General features: G+C 43.3%; 1 protein-coding gene across 4 annotated transcripts in view; it reads right to left on the reverse strand.

The window, feature by feature from the left end:
• Window positions 1-18,332, reverse strand: part of CNTNAP2 (contactin associated protein 2) — a 1,484,598-nt gene that overhangs the window by 266,530 nt on the left and 1,199,736 nt on the right. For all 4 annotated transcript variants that reach the window (XM_036231126.1, XM_036231127.1, XM_036231129.1 and 1 more), the window contains one exon: window positions 14,611-14,767. In XM_036231126.1, the coding sequence (XP_036087019.1) occupies window positions 14,611-14,767 (157 nt within the window). The remainder of the gene's footprint in view (window positions 1-14,610; window positions 14,768-18,332) is intronic.

The raw sequence follows: 18,332 nt of genomic DNA on the forward strand, positions 1-18,332 counted from the left end.
CACGATGTAGAGTCGGGTAAAGCTGGGGAGGCGAGGAGAGGAGAGGTTAGAACTCTCCAGACAGTGATTGAAGGGGTTTGGCTTTAATCATGAAGGTAACTGGGAGCTCCTGAAGGTGTGCAAACAGGACATTCAAAAGTGTGGCTCTTTTATACTGGGGCATAAACTGTTAGTTGCCTCCCAAGGCTCATTTCTGCCTTCTTTGGTAACAGAACCCCATTTTTAGTGAGGCATGTTCATGCCCATTTGAAGGCTACATGACCCAGCCATCTTTGCAGGTAGATGTGGTCATGCAACTGAGTTCCAGCTAATGATATGAAAATGGGAAAAGTATGTAAAGTCATTTTCAAGGGGAGAAGTCGTGCTTTCTTTACCCCTTTCTACCTTCTACCTGGAATGTGAATGTGATGGCTGGGGCTCTAGAAGCCTTCCTGGATCCTGAGGATGTGGTCAAGCCCTCAAAATGCTAGAGTAGATTGGTGGGAGGAGCATGGGATTCTTTTACGAAAAGTGAAATAAACTTTCTTTTTGTCTAAGCCACTCATTTATTTTTGTTATGTGCAGCTCAACCTAACCCCAAATCAGTGGCTCTCAATCCTGGCTACACACTTGAAATCTCCAGAGTTTGCAAAACCAGGGTGGCCAGACCCGATCCATGGAGATTTTGATTTAATTACTCTGAGGCAGGGCCTGCTGACCAGTAATTTTTAATGCTTCATAGGTCATTCTAATATATATGAAGCCAGACAGAGATAATCACAGTTATAAAATTGTAGGATGGGGGCAGCTTCAAGGTTGGAAGTTACTGTGGAAGGCTGATGCTCAAAATTTAGACTTAGAACTCGGAGAAAAGCCATAGTAACAAAGGGTCAAGGGTCTGTGAATGGCACTGGAGAGGTGGTTGGTGTGGTATGAAAAGTGTGATGAGATCCAGGTGTGATGGATTTGATCTTTCAGTGGGACACAGAGTAAACAAACAAATGGGCCGTGTCATGTGTGGCATTCCCCAGGACCCACAACTGTGACATGCTTCAAAACTGCTTCATTGGACTTTGCTTTAAACTTAAAGACATGCCTTTTAATTGGATCCTTTTTACATTATTGATTTTTAGGGAGAATGCGATTTTTGTCTAGAAAATATAACAGATGCCGCTCTTTTTAAAGCATGTTGGGGGAAGCAATGCTGGTGGGAAATGATCTGTGCTTTCTGGGCAAGCTCCCTTGGGCCTTAGTTCCATTTTTTCTCAAGATCGCTAACTAATCTATTCTGTTCAAGTCCATTTAGCATTCTGTTAGTAGGCTGTATCTATTTCGGGAACCTGCAGCATCCTCTGAACATTTGACAGGCTCATACCTGATTAATCCCTCTCCCTTTGCTGTCATCAATATTATTTGGGGGCAGTGGTCAAACCATATTGACACTTTGCTGACATCTTCTCCGGTGCCCAATTACCTTTCTGTCATGATACAATCCATGAGGTGACAGGAGGATTCTATCCTGTGCCAAGTAAGTTGGCACCAAAATATTGCTGAGACATATCATAATATGTCACTTTTATGCTTCCTCTGAAACCAGGAGACATTTCCCCACCCCCACGGCCAATGGGCCTTTTGTATCTTCGGCTGTCTAGCACCCACTGGGTGAGCCTCCATGGTACACCCTATTTCATGCCCTGAGGTGACTCTCTAATGAAAGGGCAGAAGCCATTGTCTTCAGCTCTCGGCCCTCACCCACATATTGAAAAATAGTTGCCCTTCTAAATGAGCTGAGCTGCTAGACTTTCAGGAAATATCCCATTTAGATGCAACTTTGTGGTAGAGAAAATCTGGCCAGAGAACTTCAGTAGAGTAAATGTGGGGAGGACAATGCATGGGCTGTGTGGAAGGAAGCTTTCTGAAATCTGAAATCTGCTCCGAGTCTGAAACACCTGCTTTGGGGCTAAACGGAGTTAAAATAGAAAGTTCCTTTTCTTTCTTCTTTTGTTTTAGTAACAAAGTTTAACCTAAGGAAGATAGCCCTCATTAGATCAAAAAGATGTCTCCATTTATGTACCTTAGAAGGAAAGGTATCAATAGCTACCCATTTTGACATGTTAATACACACATGTATTTGAATATCAACGAGGTTTCGGTCAGTTTAGCAACTAGAAGAGAATGGCTCATGCTTGATACCAGTGGTCCTCATACTATCACATTCCTATGACACGCATGACTCAGACCGCTGTTCTTCACCCTGGGTTACTCTGGGATGTAAAGGGACTGCTAGTCTAAGTGGGGTCCCAGAAGGACTGAAAACACAAACATGAGTTTCACGAAATTCAGATCAATGAGAACAAACATGTTTTGCACGTGACCATGTGGCTAACGGCAGGGACAATCTCAGTTTCACTGTGTTAAATGAGAGACAGCCCCCTCCCCCCCAGTTTTCCTAGAAACTCATCCCAACACTGGGATGTCTTTTTGATGTTGAAAATTATCCTTCTATCTGCTTCTTCTTAAGAGAACAGTTTAATATTACTTTATTATGTAACAGGACACCTGTGGGGGCTCTTGTTTTTTCATTTTAGTTTTCTAAACTAAAAAAATTTTTAATTGAATAGGTTAAATATGATCGGGGCAAAAAATTAAAAGGGTACGTATGACGGACTGGGATAAAGGCAAGTCTTCCATGAGACCCCTCACCCTTAGTCCACTGTGTTAACTATTACTAGTCATTCATTTTATGTAGCTTCCAGAAATGATCTGTGCACGTATAAGGGCTATGGATCTACCGGTTTAAAGAACCGGATTCATATGCGGCATGCTATCCTCCCACTTGCTTTTTGCCTTTCACCTTGGCCATCTTTCTAGGAAAGTGCTTGTGCATCAATTTCCTTTCTTTAACAGCCTAATAACAGCATAATTATCTTAAAACTGTTAACAGACATTTCTGTTTGGGTTTGTTTTGGTTTGGCTGCTTCGAAAACCGAAAAATAAACTCCTAGTACTTACATTTGTTTGTATCATTCAAGAGAGTAAATGCCATATAGCGAAGGGTTCAGGCAAAAAATACATGGCAAAGCGTTTATTAAGGCATATTTCAAAAATGCCTTAAAAAAGCATCCTTGGCTTCTCCTTCCCTCATGAGGAGACATTGTGAAATAAATCTGGGCTGATGTGTCACTGCACACATTAGGTCCATTAGGTCAGACTGCTGGCACAGAGACTGAACCTGGACTTGGGAAAACATACCCATCAAACCCAAGTGCCCAGAATGGACTACTGTGATGGTCTGTTTTAGGCCAATGGTGATCGACATAGCTCTTTCCTCTGTCTTAAGCCATCTTAAATGTAAATTTTCTCTTGAAAAGAAATTAATATATATGCTATCAATAAGCCTGAGAAATAAGCAACCCTCCTGAGGGAACTGAGGTAGGGCTTTGGACCGGGAGGAGGAACTTCCTGTTCCTCTGGACTCTGGAGGAGTTTTCGGCTTAGATTCGAATGCTCAGGGATGCCTGAGGGACATCACTAGTGAGAGCAGAGCTAGCGTCCAGGGGAAGGGTTGCTGGGAGCGAGACAGGGACTTGGGGATCAGAGTTCTCCCCAGAGTGGTCTCAAGAGTGACAGATAGAACGGGGGTGTCCAGGGGCTGCGAGGGGAGGGTGGGGGGGAATGGGGAGCTGGTGGTTAGTGGTGTTTGTGCTGCAAGACTGAAAGCTTCTGAAGACGAGGGAGGGAGAGCCGCACAACAAAACACACGTGCTTCCTGCCCCTGAACTGCGCATTTAAAAATGGCAAGATAGTGAATCTTTTGTTACATGTATTTTATCACAATAAAAAACTGGAAAAATGCAATTGTACTGTATATAGTGTAAATATTAAAAATTTTACAGAGTGTATGTCTTGCTGTGTAGCATCTAAGCATGAATCTGGAGTTTGCCGCCTTGGGTCTGAATCCCGGCTCTTCTACTTTGTGACCTGGGGGAAGTAACGACCTCTCTGGGGCTAAATTTCTTCATGTGTAAAATGAAGACAAAACAGTACCCTTCAACAAAGGGTCAATGTGATGTTCAAATGGCATGCTACATTTAAGCACCTGGAGCAATGTCTGGCAGGTAATAATTACATGTTCACTATTTTTACTTAAACAACATGACGAATGAGAATGCACATGTGAGCATTTCATTTTGAGCAAAAGTGAACACTTTTCATGGGAAAACATTAGGATTAGATGAAACTCTCCATAAACAATTGGAAAATATATAATGATCATTTTTCAAAATTTTCAAAAATATCTAGCAGGCAGTTGAGGGATAGAAGGCTGACCCAATCGAACATAAGTTTCTGGCTCACAAACACTGCAGAGGTTCTACAGCCTGTAAACTTTGGTCTTGGATTATTTCTGGCCCAGGAAGAAAAGCCCTGTAGACGGCGAATTCCATGTGGGGTCAGCGGAATGGGGCGCAACGGGAGAGCGTCTGGCTAGCCTAACGGTGAGGTGGAGCTGCCCCCTAACGGTGACACGGAGACTGTGCTGACGGGCTCTCGCCTCACTGACTCTCCCTCACGAAAGTGCTCTTCTTGGCCAGGACACAACTCTCCAAGGAGAGAAGGGCGCTCAAGCAGCGAACGGGCATGCCTTCACTAGTAACTCCATTTTGGAACTGCTCATTTCAGATGTGATGATATAGCTCACTGACTGGGTGACAAGAGACCAGGAATTACCCAGTGGTGGACACTTAGTTGAGACCAAGGCTCGCTTACTTGGGATTCTGGCACTGTAGGTGGGAATATTTACTAGTTCTGTGAATAGTAAACCATAAATGTTAAATTACATTCAATCTCAGAAATAACTGTGAAAAACTTCTCATAGCATAGATAATCAGGCAATTATTGAGATGGTTATAGTTCTCGCAGGCCATTGCTGCTTTGCCGTGAGACCTAGCCACGCTCTAAGCTACAATCTCATTAATCTCTGCTTCATTTCTGTGTATTTTTACTCTAGCAAATACGAACAGATGCTTAGAATTCTTTAAGAAGGAACATATAACATATGGTCTATTGTTTAAGCTTTAAATTTAAAACCTATAGATAGTACTTAAAATATTAAATTCATGAATCATTAAAAAGATAAAACAACATGAGTAATCTTCCTTGATAATTATAGGAAAACACTGGACTGGAAGTTTGGAAACCTGGATCTTAGTCTTCTCTTTGCTTCTCATTTTTTGGTTATTTAATTTTTGAAAATTAGTTTAAATTTTCCTGGGTCCCAATTTACATATCTGTAATTTAAGAAATTTTTAATGATTTTAGCTAGAGTTCCACTTAGAATTAAATAATAAAAATATACCCTACTGTAATTTTAAACATTCATTTACAACAGCAGTCTGCCAAATCTTTACATGAATCGAGAAGTGCCATCTTCTGTATTTGCTGACATGAAAACTTAGAGGAGTCCAATGCCCTGACTGAGGTCACAGGCAGAGGAAATGGCGTAGGAGAACTTTGTATCCATTTAGGTCTCAGCCCGTTTTGTTCAAGTGATTTGCTGTGATTAAGGTAAGATTATTGGAAAAAATTACTTTCTTAGCTGGACAGAGTCTAAAAGCATGAGATTCCACAGAATCTTTATTTTTACACTTACATCACAACAAATGTGGCTTCACATGTGTGGATTTCACTTGGATGTCTGCACCAGATTTTCCTATTCCTGCATCTCTCAGCTCTTCTCTGTGGCAGAGCAAAAACAACTGAATCCCAGTAACCACGCGAGCACACGCTCCAGGCTGCGGGGACAGTAAACCAGATGGAAGTGCTCCCCACTTGTGTCAGGGTGGCTGTGCTCAAAGTCTTCTTCCTAAAGGGGCCCTGGATTCCTCCCTGTGTGAGGACTCCCAGACAATGCTTGTAAACAGCCGGCCCCTATGCCCGGTGCCCTGAGAGTCTGATCTTTCCCCCCACTGACAGAGCTGCTCTCCTTCTTGCCCTATGGGAAGTGAGAAAAGCAAGGGGTTCCTTGGAACACACATCCTTGATGTAGTCCGCACACAAGAGCCTGGCCCTAGCACCTCTCCCTGCGGGTTGATGGGGTTGGGAAACCCGATGGGGCCCTGAGTCAATGCTGAGCAGACAAATGGATCTGAGAGTGTCGTGGAACTTGCTTAAGGACACACAACGAGTAAAAAGTGTCAACAGAAACATAAGCCAGGGCAGAGGGTCTCATTATTGTCATCACCGTTTTATCCTATTCCTGGAAGAGTCCCTGGCACATAAGACTTCATTCAATATTTGTTGAGTAAATGACTGACAGAATGAATGACTGAATGACTAATTGAATGAATGAAACATTAACTTCAAAGCCTGTGTCCTTTTGATTCCATTCTCTTGACTTCTGGTCTTTGTATCGCGTGTGAATGTGTGTGTGCATATAGGTACATCTTTCAAACAAATTGAAAAACTAGGTGTCATAATTTTTCCCTTCACGATAAACCACAATTAAAGAATAATGATATTTACACACACTTACACACACACACACACACACACACATACACACACACACACACCCCGCAAGAGAGGAAATCGAAGCCACTGAAATATATATCCTTGGTAATTCATTTCATTTTTTTTTAAATGGCTTTTGCAATGTAGGTAGGTATCCTACCTAAAAATTATATAATTGTCCATTAAGAATTAGTTTTTAAGAGGCAGGTGAAGATGGTGGACTAGGTAAATGTAGGCAGGGTTCGCTTCCTCCCGTTACTGCATTAAAATTACCCGTTATAAAACAGTTAACTTGGAGAACCACCTAAAGTCTAGCTGAACATGTCACATACAAATAAAGATACAAAGAAAAGGCCACATCGAGACTGCATGGCGTCTGAGCACCGGGAGGGGTAGTGGCTGCAGAGGACCCCCAGAAGGAGCAAGCGGCCCGGGCCCCACACAGGGGCTCACCAGCCCAAGGTTCCAGCGCTGGGAAGAGGCGTTCCCACAGAATCTGACTGTAAATCAGCAAAAATACTGACCGTCCAGGTGAGAAGGAACCTGAAAATCCAGACGTCCCCTCAAAGGGCCCACATGGACTCACCTGCTGGCAGACAGTCACCCTGGGCTCCCGCAGAGGGTCAGAGGGTCAGTAGCTCGGGAGGCTCAAGAGACACACGAGAAAGACTGAGCTGTGTAGCGCCGGGGTGAGGGCTGGAGGGCCAGCGCCATAGCTCCCTGGCCGTCTCCAGACAAGCGCTATCTTGTCTATTGAACTCTCCCTCCACACAGCCAGCTCTGAAGTGGCTCTGGCCCAGCGCGATTGGCTGGCTCCACCTCGTGAGTCTCTGAGACCCCGCCCTGCCCACGGGCGCACTGCCTGGAGTGAACTGGTTGTCTGGCAACCAGTTCCACCTAGCATTCCACACAGGTGGCGCATTCCACAGCAATCCACCTTCGGCTCCTGCCCCTCTCTCTACTTGGTGACTCCTTGAGACCCTGCCCCACCTACTCACTAATTACTGCAGGCATATTTGTGACTGGGTAACCAGTCCCACTGAGCCATCTCGGCAGGAGGCTCTTCTAGCAACAACCAACAGGCCTCTGCCCATGCACCTCTGGAGACAATCCCAGTGATGGGCAAACAGCCCCAGCCCAACTGTAGTATTTCTTGAACAAATCTTGGATGTCTGTGGGCCCAGAGAGGGCAGTGGCTGGCCTTGCTGCAGTCTGAGACCTTTGCAGAAGGCCATGGGTTTAGCCCTGGCACCAACCTGAACCTGCATGGATCAGGTGAAATCTGCTTGCTTTACCCCGGTGACTCCCTAGGTCCCCACCCCACCCAACTTGTGTACTACCCAAAGGCACTTTCAGCTGCTGAGCCTCACAGGCAACCAGCAGGCAGCTTTGGGCTTTGGGGATCCCTAGAACTTTTGCTAAGCTGCCCCTAGCCCGGTACTGGTGACAATCGGACTCGGTTACAGAATGGTCTCTCCCACTTGCCTCCAGGTCCAGCAGAGGCAGAGACCACCTGCGATCACTTTGTACCTCCTACCAGGTAGCCGCTAGCAGTCAAGGGCAGCAGCTGACCTTGGCCGGCCTGGGAGCCTCTCTCAAGGAGACCCAGAACCAACACACCTGGAGGCTAGCGTCAGACCACAGTTGAGCATCACCTGACTAGCTCCACAAGTGGCATACACAAAGGGTGATATCAACAGGTACAAGAGCCTGCTGGGCCAAGTCCCATTCCATAGGGTCGGCCCCTGCATAGCAGCTCATACCCCGTGGGCGTGGCCAACCCCCACAGCCAGTCAACTCCAGAGTCATCTCATCCACTGACATACTAAAAGCAATCAAAGCTTCACAACAGGAGAACACACAACTCACACAAGGAACACTCCCAGAGCTCCCGGCACAGGTGATCGGGGACTGTGCCACTGGGCCACACAGGATGCCTACTGCATAAGGCCATGTGGCCAAGACTAGGGTATGTAACAAATTTACCAAATACATAGAAATGAACACAGAAAGGCAACAAATGAGAAAACAAAGAAACATGCTGCAAATGAAACAACAGGAGAAACCTCTAGAAAAAGAACTGGTGGCAAGCAACCTACCAGAGACCGAGTTCAAACACTGGTTATGAGGATGCTGAATGAACTTAGGAGAGAGTAGATGATCTCAGTGAGAACTTCAACAGAGAGATAGTAAGCAGAAACGAGGACACAGAAACCATAACATAGAACCAGTCGGAAATGAAGAATACAATAATGAAAATGAAAAATACACTAGAAGGAATCAACAGTAGATTGGATGAAGCACAGAGGAGCAAATCAGTGATTTGGCAGACAAGGGAGCAGAAAACACCTAATTGGAACAGCAGAAGAAAAAAGAATTAAAAAAATGAGGAAAGTTTAAGAAACCTCTGGGACAACATCAAGCATAGCAATACCTGCATCATAGGGGTACCAGAAAGAGAAGAGAGACCAAAGGAATTGAGAATCTATTTGAAGAAATAATGAGAGAAAACTTCCCTAACCTGGCAAAAATAAATAAATAAACAAAATAGACATACAAGTAAGTCTGGGAAGCACAAAGAGTCTCAAGGAAGAGGAACCCAAACAGGCCCATCCACAGCAAGAAACATAGTTAAAATGCCAAAGATTAAAGACAAAGAGAGACTCCTAAAAGCAGCAAGAGAAAGGCAGTTAGTTATTTACAAAGGTATGCCCATAAGACTGTCAACTGATTTCTCAACAGAAACTCTGCAAGTCAGAAGGGATTGGCACAAAATATTCGAAGTGATGAAAAACAAGGATCTACAATCAAGATTATTCTACCAAGCAAAGCTATAATTCAGAAGACAGATAGCTTTCCAGACAAAAAAGAAAAACTAAAGTAGTTCATCAACACCTAACTGGTATTACAAGAAATGTAGAAGAATGAAGAAGGAAGAAGAGAAGGAGAAGGAGGCAGAAAAGGAAGAGGAGAGTAAGAAGAAAAAAAAATTACAAATATGGATAATAAAATGACAATAACTACAAATCTATCAACAATTACTTTTAGTGTAAATGGATTACATGCTCTAATCAAAAGACATAAGGTAGTTGAGTGGATAAGGAAACAAGACTCATACATATGCTGCCTACAAAAGACACACTTAAGATCAATAGACACACACACGAATTAAAAATAAAATGATGAGAAAAGATATTTCATGCAAATGGAAATGAAAAAAGCTGGGGTAGCAATACCTTTCAGACAATACAGACTTTAAAACAAAGGCTACCATAAGAGACAAAAAAAAGGCATTTAGTAATGATAAAGTGATCAATACAACAAGAAGACATAACCCTACTAAACATACATGCACCGAACATAGGAGCACCTACATGTATAAAACAAATACTGATGTAAAGGGAGAGATTGAGGGTAATACACTCATAGTAAGAGACTTTAACACCCATTGACAATCATGGACAGATATTCCAGACAAAAAATCAACAAGGAAACAGCAGCCTTAAATGACACACTAGACCAGATACATTATATTAATATTTTTTGAGCATTTCATTCCAAAGCAGCAGAATATTTATTCTTCTCAAGTGACACAGAACACTTTACAGGACAGACCACATGTGAGGCCGCAAAACGAGTTTCAAAAAATTTAAGAAGACTGAAATCATATCAGGCATCTTCTCTGACTACAATGGTATGAAACTAGAAATGAACTACGAGGAAAAAAAAACCTTAAAAATACATAAACACATGGAGGCCAAACATACTACTAAACAATGAGTGGGTTAACAAAGAGATCAAAGAAGAAATCAAAAGCTACCTAGAGACAAATGAAAATAAAAACACAACATAAAAATCTAAGGAACACAGCAAAAGAAGTCTTAACAGGGAAATTCATAGCAATACAGGTCTAATCTCAAGAAACAAGAAGAATCTGAAATAACCAATCTAATCTTGCACTTAAAATAGCTAGGAAAAGGACAGGAAACAAAATTAAAATTTAAGTAGAAGAAAGAAAATAATAAAGATCAGAGCAGAAATAAATGAAATAGAGTCTAGAAAAATAACACAAAAGATCACTGAAACCAAGAGCTGGTTCTTTGAAAGGATAAACAAAATTGATAAATCTTTAACCAGACTTGTCAATAAAAAAAGAGAGGACCCAAATAAAGAAAATCAGAAATGAAAGAGAAGTGACAAAGGACTACACAGAAATACAAATACTATGAGCAATTATGCCAACAAAATGGACAGTCTGGAAGAAATGGATACATTCCTAGAAACATGCAATCTCCCAAGAATGAGTCAAGAAACAAAAAGTCTAAAGTGGCCTATCACCACCAATGAAAACAGTAATCAAAAAACTCTCAAAAAACAAAAGTCATGGACTGGAAGTCTTCATAGGTGAATTTTACCAAACATTAAAAGAAAAATTAACACCTATTCTTCTCAAAATTTTCCAAAAAATTCAAAAGGAAGGAAGTTTCTCAAATTCATTTTATGAGGTCACCATTACCCTGATTCCAAAACCAGACAAAGACAATACAAAAAAAGAGAATTATAGGCTGATATCCTTGATGAACAATATACTATCAAAATAAATTCAGCAATACATTAAAAATATCATACATCATAATCAAACTGGATTTATTCCTCGGAAGCAAGGTTGCTTCTATATCCACAAATCAATTACTGTGATACATCACCTTAACAAATTGAAAGATAAAAATCATTTAACCATATCAATAGATGCAGAAAAAGCAAAATCCAGCATCCGTTTGTGATAAAAACTCTCAGCAAATTGGGAATAAAGGGAACATATCTCAACATGACAAAGGCCATATATGACAAATCTACAGCTAACATCACATTCAATGGAGATAAGTTAAAAGCATTTTTCTTAAGATCAGGAACAAGACAAGGATGTCTACATTCACCACTTGTATTCAACATAGTATTGGAAGCCCTAGCTACAGAAATCAGACAAAAAAGAGAAATAAAAGGAACCCAGATTGGAAAGGAAGCAAAATTGTCATTATTTGTAGATGGCATGATACATTATATAGAGAACCCTAAAGATTCCACCAAAAAGCTGTTGGAACTGATAAATAAATTCAGTAAAGTAACAGGATACAAAATTAATATTCAGAAGATGCATACATTTTTATATACCAAAGATGAACTATCAGAAAGAGAAATTAAGAAAACAATACCATTTAAAATTGCATTAAAAATAATAGAATACCTATAAATCAATTTAATCAAGGAGGTAAAAGACCTGTACTCAAAAAATTATAAATCATTGAAAAAATATTGAAGAAGATACAAATAAATGGAAGCATACACCATGCTCATGGGTAGGAAGAATCAATATTGTTAAAACATCCATCTGGACAAAGAAATCTGTAGATTCAATGCAATCCCTATCAAAATACTAATGGCCTTTTTCAGGGAACTAGAACAAATCATCTAAAAATTTATATGGAACCATAAAAGATCCTGAACAGCCATGGCAATCTTGAGAAAGAACAAAGTTGGAGGTATCACACTATCTGATATCAAACCATACTATGAGGCTACCAATAATCAAAACAGCAATGGTATTGTCATAAAGACACACAGATCAATGGAACAGAAGAGAATAATATATGACAAAGGAGGCAAGAATATACAATGGGGATAAAGATAGTCTCTTTAATAAATGGGAAAACTAAGCTGGACAGATATATGCAAAAAAAAAAATGAAACTGGACTACCTTCTTACACTATATAAAAGAATAAAATCAAAATGAGTTGAAGACTTAACAAAACCATAAAACTCCCAGGGAAAAACACAGGCAGTAAACTCTCTCACACTGCTCTTAGTAATTTTTTTCTTGATTTATCTCCTCACAGGCAAGTGAAACAAAAGAAAAGATCAACTCATGGGACTATATCAAAGTCAAAAAGTTTTTGCACAGCAAAGAAAACTACTGACGAAATGAAAAGACGATCTACTGAATGGGAGAAGATATTTGCTCTGATACATTTGATAAGGGGTTAATATCCAAAATTTATAAAGAACTCATATAACTCAATAATGACAACAAAAACAACAACAACAAAAAAACCCCCCAAAACAATCCAATTAAAAATGGGCAGAAGACCTGAGTAGGTATTTCTTCAAAAAGGACATACAAATAGCTAGTAGACATATGAAAAGATGCTCAAGGTCACTATCATCAGTGAAATGCAAATTAAAACCGCAATGAGATATCATCGCACACCTGTCAGAATGGCCATCGTTAACAAACCAAAAAACAACAAATGTTGGTAAGGAGTGGAGAAAAGAGAACACTCACGTACTATCCGTGGGACTGCAAATGGATATAGCCACTGCAAAAAACAGTTTGGAGGGTCCTAGCAAACATTAAAAATAGAACTACCTTTTGACCTAGCAATTGCATTTCTAGATGTTGATCCAAAGAACACCAAAATACTAATTCGTAAAGATTTATGCACCTCTATGTTTACTGCAGCACTATTTACAATGGCTAAGATATGGAAGCAACCTAAATGCTCATCAATAGACAATTAGATAAAGAAGTTATGGTGCATATATACAACGGAATACTACTTAGCCACTTAAAAAAATGAAACCTTACCACGCGACGACATGAATGGACTTAGAGGATATTATGCTGTGTGACATAAGTCAGACAGAGAAGGATGAATACCTTATGATTTCACTTGTATGTGGAATCTAAGGAACAAAATAAACAAAATGAAAACAGACTCACGGGTACAGAGAACAAACTGCTGATTGCCGGATGGGAGGGAATTGGGGGTGTTGGTGCAAAAGATGACATGATTAAAAAGCACAAATTAGTAGTTACAAAATAACGGGGAGTTACAAAACTAACAGTCATAGCACAGGAGATATAGTCAATAATATCGTCATTGCTATGGGTAATGCCGGTGGGTGCTAGAGTGATCGGGGGAAAGACCCTGTAAATTATATAAATGTGTAACCATTGAACTGTACACCTTAAAATAGTACAAATATATATATATATATAAACAGTACAGAATTGTGAGCATTAATAAAGATTAGCGCTGACACAGGGCAGGGCTTTTCTTCTTTGCCATTGTTCAAAGCCAAACAGCAATAAGATCGTACATTGGAGTGCTTCACATAAGAGAATGAGGCCCCCTTGTATGAGGTTCATTACAAATGACATGCATAACTTAAAAAAGAAAGAAAGAAGGAAAGAGTCTGTTTCAGTTAGCTAGTTGGATCAGCTCGTCTTGTGACTGGCCTCCTCCTACAGTGTGAAGCGGGCTATCGCAGCGAGCTGCCGCGAGCCGCCTGAGGAAGGGCCGGGCTCTGCTCTCTGCTGCTCTCCGGAGGCGGGAAGCGAGCAGGGCGTCTCCACGGTTCTGAGGCTGCGTGTGCTCCTAGGGAGATCCTCGCTTCTGCCTGCACCCTTCCACCTGAACTTCTGGGCCTCTCTCTTCACACGGAATGAAGGCTGATTCTATCTTTATCTATCACTGACTCAGACCTAGCCCTTCACTGTGAAGCAGGACAAAAGCCAGTGGGGAGATGAAAGAAACCCAAAATAGCTCTTTCTGGAGCTGATTTGTATCACAGTTATAAATGGCTCCAGGCATGAAAGGAAAGGAGGCCTTAGGGCTGCTGCTGAAGACAGGAGGAGGAACCATTTTTCCTCCCCCTCCCCTTTTCTTTCCTGTCCAGCTACTCAGAGGAGCCCTGCAGGAGAGGCACTCACCGTGAGACTGTTCGCTGCAGCCGCCCTCACACGTGGCACATGGACTCCCGCCCTCGGCCACCCCCTCCGCCGGTCCAAAGCACATTTTATAATGCAAATCACTGTCTGCTACGTGGCTCATTATTTTCCTCTCTGAATAATATACGAACACATGAATTATGGGTCTGTTTCTCAACGCACGCCCTTGTAGCACTGAGCTCGTTCTGCTTTCACGTGATTCAGAAGCGCTCCTGACATTTGTCAACCGGGTTAGCTGCAAACCTCCCTCACCCATTACCCTATTGTTTCGGCCTGTTTCAGACATCCTCTCTGATTAGTCTGCGCCAAGGGCACGCCGAAGGGCACTCACCACTGCTTGTAGTCCGCGTCGCAGTTGCAGTAGTACTTGGGGTCTGTGCAGTTGCGTTCAATGCCACAGGCGCATTTCTGGATCCCGGGCCCGGAGCCTCCCCAGTAGTAGTGCTTCTCGTTGGCTTTGCCAACCCACCAGGTGTAAGGACTTCCATCTGGAGAAACAGGCAAGGCACGTTGAGCTGGGGCTAGGAACGCATCATTGCGATGTCACGCGCAACCGCCTCCTGCAGGAGCGGCACTGCTCCCTGACAGACCGAATGTCACGCACCCCTCTTGAAAGTAAACGTATTTCCATAACAGGAATATTTAATAAAACATAGCGGAAGGAATGGAAAACTCAAGTGTTCGCACTAGGATATAACCTCCTTCCTTGGAAAAAACTTTTACAGTCAAACTTCTGTGATTTAGGGGTGCATTATGTACACTGGCTGCCCAGATGGGGCACGTCCACGAGGAAGGCATAGAGGTCACACGCTGACTCTGTAATTTACAGCAAAGTTCACGACTAGTCGTATTTTTCTGGGAAATGACAGTCGTGGAGATTGTAGACTATTAGAGCTGTGGATTTTCATTGTGTATTAGTACAACCTCCTTACTTTACAGGTAAGGAACTTAGGTCTAGGAAGGTTAAGTGATTCTTTCAAGCACACAGTAGATCAGCTCTAAAACTGGAAGTTTGACACTATATATCACAAGACATTGTATAGCGCTTTTCATATGATATTCTTTTCTTTATTATTTGGCCTAATATTCACTCATTTATTCATTCATCCATCCATCCAATCTTCAAACATCCACTGAGTTTCCATTCTTCGTCAAACACTAGAAAACTCAGTAGTATAATGGAGAAAGATAAATGTTGAGAATACATTATAATAACCATTATGACACAGATTAAGATGAGTGAGGAAAAGAAGGTCATGAAGGAAGGTTTCCTAGAAGAGGTAAAATAGTCAAGCTGTGTCTGGAAGGTTGGGAAGGTGTCACCTGGGTGAATGAGGATGTAAGAGGTAAGGGCTCCAAGGTGGAGGAGGCAGAATGGTAAAGTCCCATGTAATGTGCACTGTGGTAGGACAGGGCTGGGGAGAGTTGTTCGAGGGGTAGCAGATGAGAGCCATATCACAAAACATCTTTTTCCAAATAAGAAGTTGTTTTGCATTGGCACGTTTGTACCTTCAATTGCTGATTTCCTCCCTATTTAAGAAGGTTGAACTTCATCCTGAAAGTAATGGGAGACAAAGAATTTTGAACAGGGGATTATGATCAAAGTCGTGGTTTAAAAGATAGTCAGATGAGAGACAGACTTCTGGGGGATGGATTCAGGGAAGCCGAGGTGATGCTTCTGTGCTAACGCAGAAGAGATAATAAAATTGTAGTGGAAATGGAGAGGAAGAGAAAATAGGAAGAGCTGAAGGCGGTACACCTGGCTTGGGGCTGCTGGGATGAGGGTGGGCGGAAAGGAAGACGGTGCTGGGGACTGATCCGACACTTCCGGCGTGGGTCGCTAAGAGGACGGCGGCGTGCTTCACCACGGTGGGTAACGGGGTGGGGAGAGGAGGCATTTAGGGAATGTCGAACAAAGGGTGAGGAGCTCGGGACACGAAGCAGGCAACTGGCTCCAGAAGTCTGAATCTCAGGAGCACTTTCTGGGCTGAAACTCGGTTTTAGGAACCATGGGGTACACCGGAAGGTGCTGGCCACGGTGGAGGTCAAGAGAGGAAGCAGTGAGGGAGCGGGAGGGAAAACAAGACAGCACTTCCCAAAGGGCGGTCTGTTCAGCCTTGTCCACTTTCACAGTGAGGTCTGTTAAGATGAGGCTTTGAACGTTCTCTATTAATTTAACAGCTTGGAGGGCATGGGAGGTCACAGGGGAATGGTGGGAGGAGGCGCCAGGCAGCGCAGGCAGAGGGGGAGAACGGAGCGAGGAGGAGCCCGAGAGCAGCGTCTCCTGAGGAAGCGGCAGAGGCAGAGCCGGCCCGTGAGCCAGCAGGCGCGTCGGTCAGGATGTCCAGGGCTGCTACGGCTAAAATCCCATTGTAACAACCCTCGGCCCTTTCAGGACGTTCGGTGTCCACGTGTCCCGTATCTGTGCGAGCGCACAGAAATAAAGATGAGGAAAAGGCTCGTACTCAGCGGGTTATCATGTGAACCATCACGGCATCTAAGCCGGGGAAACAAAATAGTGAGCAAGGGCCACCCCGGAATTCTGTTAAACTGCGGCGGTACTTTCTCAGATCCCCTGGCAGTTCTGCCTAAGGACAACTGTGTTACAAGGTGGGCGACTTACAGTCACGGGACTGTGCTGCGACTAAGGCTCGGGCGTAAGGTTCCCGCTGTAATGGATGAGCCAATGCTCTGAAAATAGGAAGGGGCGATCTAGGCATTCTGCTACTTCGGACCAATCTCTAGATTTTACAGTTGTGTTGACTTGATTTGGAAAAGTCAGTATTTTTTTGGGGGTGTGATCAATTAAGGAACTTGGATTTTTAAAAATATATATTTGACTCGACCCTGTAAACAGCAGAGAGGGGGATTCAGGCCCTGGCTCTGAGGGGAGGAGACAGCCGGCTCTCTGAGACAGGGTCCGCTCTGCAGCCCGCCTTCTGCCTCCCTGGGCCTCATTCCGCCGTGAGGGGGCTGTGTTTGCTTTCTACATTCAAGCCATTTTGCTTCTCTCTTCTTTTTCCATCAGGGTAAAGAGTAAAGCACCAACTTCTGATGCTCTCCAATATTGGAACCATGATCAATAACAACCTCTTGATTTCTTTCGATGCAGTCAAGAGTTTTTTAAAAAGGCTTTAAAAAAATCCCATTTAAGGAAACTGTGAAATCTGTGCCAGGTCACTTGACCCCTAAGCTGCACTAGGTCTCTGCTGATTCCCCCCGTGGCCCAGTTACCGGAGAAGGGCAAAGGTGGGCAGGGCCCCGCTGAGCCTGCAGAGGCCCCAGGGGCCACCGCCTGACCCCGAAGTGCAGAAACACGACCTAGACGGGTTTTTGCATCGTTCATTGCACCGCGTCTTTTCAAGCTGACCTAATGTAAAATTCTTTTTCTCGAAGGGGCTTTGGTCACTGTCATAGTTTTTGGAAACTAGGGGACACTGGCACACCTGGTGGAGGACAGGAAGCAAACTGGACCCCTGGAGACCTGGAGCGAGCAGACGGCCTGGTAGGAGGCTCCCTTGTTCTGTCTGTTCCTCAGACAGCCCGTGAAGCAGTGTGAATCTCCGGACCTCAGCTCCATTTCTGATTATTTCTGCCAGTGACTAGAAGCAACGCGACACTGTTACACTTCCATTACAGAGAGTGATGGTAAATTGTACAAACCAGGGAAGCTGGCTCAGTAGTCCTTATGAAAATCAGAACGGCGTCAGTAAAAGGAGCAAGAAAACCCTCAGCCTCTCCTTCAGCGGGAGACAGAAACGTGCTGCAGGGCATGCGGGGAGGAGAGCCAGCTGGTTCCCAGCAGCACCTTCTGGGAGTTCCAAGATGCCCGGGAGAGGAAGTCTCACTGTCAAGATGTTCGGGCCGTGGGGGTTCCAGCAGGAGCCTACACGCTGCATGGGACCCAGGCTCTGAGCTAAACTCACATGGCAGACCCTCAGTTCCCTGTAGGCAGGGGCTCTCATTAGACACCAGGTCGGGATCCGAGGGGAAAATATGCAGTGACATTTCCTGATTCATTGCAAGGAGGTGACACACTAGTGACCAGCAAAG

This window comes from Rousettus aegyptiacus, unplaced genomic scaffold (genome assembly GCF_014176215.1).
Source record: "Rousettus aegyptiacus isolate mRouAeg1 unplaced genomic scaffold, mRouAeg1.p scaffold_m13_p_13, whole genome shotgun sequence".
Lineage (NCBI taxonomy): Eukaryota > Metazoa > Chordata > Mammalia > Chiroptera > Pteropodidae > Rousettus > Rousettus aegyptiacus.